We start from the raw sequence: 5,896 nt of genomic DNA on the forward strand, positions 1-5,896 counted from the left end.
TGTAATCCCAGCTACTCAGGAGGCTGAGGCAGGAGAATTGCCTGAACCCAGGAGGCGGAGGTTGCGGGGAGCCGAGATCATGCCATTGCACTCCAGCCTGGGTAACATGAGTGAAACTCCGTCTCAAAAAAAAAAAAAAAAAAATGATGAATGCAACACCGATCTGAGACAAGAGAGCAGAGAGAAAAGGGTAGGAAAATAGCCTTGGGAGGCAGCTGTGAAGTCAGCGTCCTTGAATCTGTAGGTAGTGTGACTTGGGACTCCAGGTCACACTGCACACTTAGCTTGTGAGCATGATGTTCACCAGGGCTCAGTTGCACCTGTTCATGCAGTCACCAGAAGCCCAGGACTGCAGCTGAATCCGCATCTCTGATTCGAATTCCCATGCAGCCCTTTCTGACCCCATTTGCACTCTTACCCATCTCCTGAAACCTTTTCACAGCTTTCTGGAACCCAGGATTCACCACCAATAAAATCCTCAGGTCAACATTCCCTTCACATCTGCTCTGCAGTATAGTCTGCCAGCCAGCTGCATCACAATCACTTGGAAAACTATTAAAATGCAGATTCTTGGCCAGGCACGCTGGCTCACGCCTGTAATCCCAACACTTTTGGAGGCTGAGGCAGACAGATCCCTTGAGATCAGGAGTTCGAGACCCGCCTAGCCAACATGATGAAACCTCGTCTCAACTAAATATACAAAAATTAGCTGGGCACGGTGGCAAGTGCCTGTAATCCCAGCTACTCGGGCGGCTGAGGCAGAATTGCTTGAACCTGTGAGGCGGAAGCTGCAGTGAGCCGAGATCACGCCACTGCATTCCAGCCTGGGCAACACAGCGAAACTCAGGCTCAAAAAAAAAAGTTTGGGAGCAGCTAGGTTCTTGAAAGAATCCCTGGAGACAGAATCAAACAGCGTAATCTATACTTAGAACGAAGTGTATGTTGTGTTTGTAAACTCATAGAATAGGTTTAGGACCCACGTGACAGGCTGTGCTTCTAGATACTTCAAGAGAAATCTTGATCAGTTCTGTTAAGTACAACCACAGCCATGATTTAGTATTTGAATCTGGTCATACAGAACAAGCTGGAATTTAGGGCCAGATTCAGCATCCATTTTTGCCTTGGACCTCCAATTTTCTTCTGTCACTTCCTATTTACCCGTGGTGTGATCAGGTTATTACAGTGTAGTAAGTGAAAAGGAAGGGCACTGATAACTTGAGTCTCCCTAAAGGACTTATATTGCCAAATTTAGTGTTCTTATAAACTCAGGATTTGCCACAGCTATTCCAGTGCATGCAATGGTGTATTGATGGTCAAGTCAGGTCAGTGGTTCCTGTCTGGAACTTTTGTGGGGGAGTGCATTCCAATTAACAGGACAATCTCCACACTTAAATACTCTACCCTTCTTAGGCAGGGTGTGGTGGCTTACGCCACCAGCACTTTTGAGAGGTCAACGTAGGCGGATCACTTGAGGTCAGGAGTTCTAGACCAGCCTGGCAAACATGGTGAAACCCCATCTCTACCAAAAAAATTAGCTGGCACATGCCTGTAATCCCAGCAATTCGGGAGGTTGAGGCATAACTACTTAAAAGGGGACAGGGGTGCAGGTGGCTCCAAAGTGTCTAAAACCTCCAAGCTATATAGGTTTTACCTTTTACTGGCAGTAAGAATGATTTACTCCCAAATAGGTATTTTTCTCTGAATTCCAGGACAAAACTGTTGTCACACATAAGTAAGGTAAGGTAGAGCCTCTATACTTTCTGCGATGTCTCAGGTTTCTAAAACTGCCTTTAGAGTCTTTTTCCAAGGTAGGAAAATAAGGATCTGAACATGTATCCTTTTAGGCTCTGAAGCTATCCAAGACATCCACCTACTATTCAAGTCCCCCCTCCAGAGGTATAAACACCTCAATTTTCAGTCACTTCACAATATGCTCCTCTCTCAACTGTTTTTCCTTATTCTCCTACTCTTCACCCAATTTTAGGCTGTCAACTTAAAATTGACACAGTTGAATGAATGCAACAGTCACAGATACCTAAACTTTTTATTTCACACAGCTATGCAAGTTGTGAGGCCAAGGACATGACTGCAAACAAGGTTTAATTTAAATGAATAGCCAGGCATGATGGCCCACACCTGTAATCCCAGCACTTCGGGAGGCCTAAGGGGTGAATTATCTGAGGTCAGGAGTTCCAGACCAGCCTGGCCAATATAGTAAAACCCCACCTCTACTAAAAATACAAAAAATTAGCTGGGTGTGGTGGCACACGTCTCTAATACTAGCTACTTGGAAAGCCGAGGCAGGAGAATCGCTTGAACCCAGGAGGCAGAGGTTGCAATGAGCTGAGATAGCACCATTGCATTCCAGCCTGGACAACAGAGCAAGATTCCATTCCCCACCCTTCCCCCTCAACAAAAAAAAATTTGATTACATAAATAAGCTTTCTTCCCCATGAAAATACTACTTGTTATTTCACACTTGGTCTAACACACACAAAATCCCCACCCTATCTGGCGCAGATACACTTAATAGGCAATATCAAGTACGATTTCCATTTTATTTTTCTCCAGGGAATAGTTGTCTTCAATCTTTTACTCAGCTCCTTACATGGGTTTTGGTGGGGGTCGTGGGGCAGCACCCTGAAAGACAAAGGAGTAAGAGTAAATTTGTTCTGTGCTGCAGCTAAGAAAAAAAAACAAAAGAGTAAATTAAAAACCATAGATCCAAGACTTCCTTCCCTCAAATAACTTGACTACCATCCTCTCAATCTATTCAGGCTACAAATGCACTGGAAGCTGGTAGAGGTGGAGGAAGAACACTACTCTGCTTCCTGAAAACCAATTCTGATTCTAACACTGCTTTGCAGTGTCAGGCATGGGGCTCACCTGCCTTACACCTTAATCTGAGGCAAAGGTCTTAATTTAAACCATCACTCCCCTGGTTTCGTCTCCTTTTAAAATACTCACCGCAGGTCTAAATCGGGGTGGCGGTGTTCGGTCCTTGCGGGCTTCACGAGATCGATTCCTGACTACTTTGCTGTGAATTGCACAACTCACACAGTAATGTAGCTTCACATAGAGCTTGGGAAGTACATAGGCTAAGGAATAGAAAATAAAGTTATACGGGTATCATATACCTACCTTGCTTTTTTGTTACATGAACGAATAGTATCCGACATATTTACATCAAGTAAAGCTAAACTTACTTAAAAGTCTGTCAGGCACACAAAAGTACCCCCAAAGCAACTGATGTACAACCCTCAGTTTTACAAATGAGTAACAGCCCATGTGAGTTCATCTTGACACTACAAGAACCAGACTAACACTCTGGATGCAACAAATCGAGAATCCAGTTCCTTCAACAGCTACACCAACTCTAATGCTACAAATAATCAATAGTAAAACAATGTCAAATGTACCAAATTCCTAGTGTTTTTTGGAGTCTCAGACCCGCAACAAGCAAACTTTTACCTCACAGTAAAGGCTGTGTGCTCTATCACAAAAAGTCACCCTCTGCCCAGAGAAGAATCAAAACAACAAACAAGGAAATATACTACACTGTTCTCTTCTACCAGCAACCACCTTAAATACGTGGAAATTGCCTGAGAGACTCCAACGAACTGAGCCTGTAGAAAGTCGAGGTTCGGGAAAAGCTTTTAGGTACTGAGATGCTCACGCAGTTCGCGCCGGTGGCTCACTCACCATCAAAGACGCTCGCTTCAGAAATATCCCTGACTGCTGCGGCCTCCACTATGTTTCGAATGACGAATTTCTTAATGGCCTTGTCCTTCGGCACGCATCGGGCACAGTTCGTGCAGCGAATAGGCTGAACATGGCCGCGGCCCTTTTTGGCACGACCGTTGTTCCTTCTTTTCTTTGTCTGCATCAGGATGGAAAATGTGTTAGGAAGGCCGCGCAACTTACCCAGCCTCAGACCCTTTATGGCCACAAGCCGCACTGGCAGCCTCCAGGAAGGCGCTGCTCGGATCTCCTGTTCCTCCGCAAATCCCGTCAAGCCCCGGAGCAAACGTACACTCTACCCACTCCTCAGTGCCCCAGGATCTCAAATCTCCACAATCCTAGAGTCTGCACCCGACCCCCACGCTAACCACGCGTCAGGACTCACCATTTTGGAAGCTCGCAGCAGAGAAAGAAGGCGACAAGCGGCAGGGCCCTCTTATATAGTAAGAGATCCCTACGCGCCCACCGGGAGAATCTTTAGGTGACGGGCGTCAAGAACGGCCACTCACTTTACTCAAATATTCCTTTACGTTTAGCATTTCTACTGAAATACAGGGTTGGAAGGCGTTCCTATCATTTATTTATCCGTGGAACAACGTGCACATGGGACTATTTAGCCGGCTGGCGGAAGAAAATCGGGGTTATGCGTCTCCCAGCAAGCCTAGCGCCGCGTCGACCCGGACGCAATTCTGGGCGGTGTAGTTTTTCCGGTTTACGCGGCAGTAGGCATGGAAGTTGCCTCGCGCTGGACTACAAGGCGCACTCTCTATTAGAGGCCAGAGAAGGAGAGATGCCTGGTGGGAGTTGTAGTGCGAAGCCAAGAGGCCTCCTGGCCCCAAGTCCTTAGACCGAAGGCGACGCTGCGCCACCGGGGGACGCCCTCGGCTCATTTCTCTGACATTCTTGCTACTAGCTAGGTGTAGGATTACGAAGAGGAAGACCTGAAAGAAACATTTTGTGAATCCCTCCTTCCAATAAAGAGAAAACCCCACAACGAAGTGCGTTGAGGCTGGGGCTATGTCTCATTCGTCTTTTTATCTGTGGACACAGGCCGGGCGCGGTGGCTTAAGCCTGTAATCCCAGCACTTTGGGAGGCTGAGGCGGGTGGATCACGAGGTCAAGAGATCGAGACCATCCTGGTCAACATGGTGAAACCCCTTCTCTACTAAAAATACAAAACATTAGCTGGGCATGGTGGTGCCTGCCTGTAATCCCAGCTACTCAGGAGGCTGAGGCAGGAGAATTGCCTGAACCCAGGAGGCGGAGGTTGCGGTGAGCCGAGATCGCGCCATTGCACTCCAGCCTGGGTAACAAGAGTGAGACTCCGTCTCAAAAAATAAAAATAAAATAAAAAAATAAATAAAATAATAAAATAAAATAAAATAAATATCTGTGGACACGTGGGCACAATGCCTGGCACTGTGGTAAGAGCCTTTATAAATATTAACCCATTTAACTTTCAGCAAGCCTATAGGTAGGTGCTATGTCCCTCCCACCCCCCTACCCCCACCCCCGTACTCCCCGCCCCCTGCCACCTGCCGGCAGAGTCTTGCTCTGTCACCCAGGCTGGAGTGCAGTGGCACGATCTTGGCTCGGCTCACTGCAGCCTCTGCCTCCCGGCTTCAGCCTCCCGAGTAGCTGGGATTTCAGGCACCTGCCACCACAGCCGGCTAAATTTGTAATAGAGATGGGGTTTCACCATGTTGGCCAGGGTAATCTAGAACTCCTGACCTCGTGATCTGCCCGCCTTGGCCTCTCAAAGTGCTGGGGCTGCAGGCGTGAGCCACCGCGCCCTGCCGGTAGGTACTATTATTATCCTCACTTTAAAGATCGAAGAATTTAGCCAGGCGTAGTGGTGGGCTTGGGTAATCCCAGCTGCTCAGGAGGCTGAGACAGGAGAATCACTTGAACCCGGGAGGCGGAGGTCAGCCTGAGCAACAAGAGCAAAACTGCGTAAAAAACAAAAACAAACAAACAACCCAGAAACAAAACAAAACAAAAACCCAGAAACAAAAGCAAAATTAAAAAAATAAAGATTGAAGAACTGAGGTGAAATAGTTATTCTGGCACCACTGTACTATGCTGTATGTCACCTAACAAACGGATGGAGGAAAAGCCTGGACTAATGACTTAAACGTTTTTCACCCAGATCCAT

General features: G+C 47.0%; 1 protein-coding gene across 1 annotated transcript; it reads right to left on the reverse strand.

Moving 5' to 3' along the window:
* Positions 1-2,539: 2,539 nt before the first annotated feature.
* Positions 2,540-4,435, reverse strand: RPS26 (ribosomal protein S26). Its single transcript, XM_017519383.2, has 4 exons — positions 4,127-4,435; positions 3,703-3,880; positions 2,968-3,098; positions 2,540-2,640 (listed from the first exon to the last, which is right to left on the reverse strand). Exons 1-4 carry the CDS (start codon positions 4,127-4,129, stop codon positions 2,605-2,607), a joined length of 348 nt encoding a protein of 115 aa, XP_017374872.1. The 5' UTR covers positions 4,130-4,435; the 3' UTR covers positions 2,540-2,604.
* Between the last annotated feature and the right edge of the window lie 1,461 nt (positions 4,436-5,896).

The sequence above is a fragment of the Cebus imitator genome, unplaced genomic scaffold (genome assembly GCF_001604975.1).
Source record: "Cebus imitator isolate Cc_AM_T3 unplaced genomic scaffold, Cebus_imitator-1.0 Scaffold741, whole genome shotgun sequence".
Taxonomy (NCBI): domain Eukaryota; kingdom Metazoa; phylum Chordata; class Mammalia; order Primates; family Cebidae; genus Cebus; species Cebus imitator.

Coding starts and splice junctions, on each gene's coding strand:
- RPS26 (XM_017519383.2), bottom strand. Junction 3,099..3,702: donor TGAAGCGAGCGTCTTTGATG/GTGAGTGAGCCA, acceptor TCTATTCCTTAG/CCTATGTACTTCCCAAGCTC. Junction 2,641..2,967: donor CACCCCGATTTAGACCTGCG/GTGAGTATTTTA, acceptor TTTGTCTTTCAG/GGTGCTGCCCCACGACCCCC.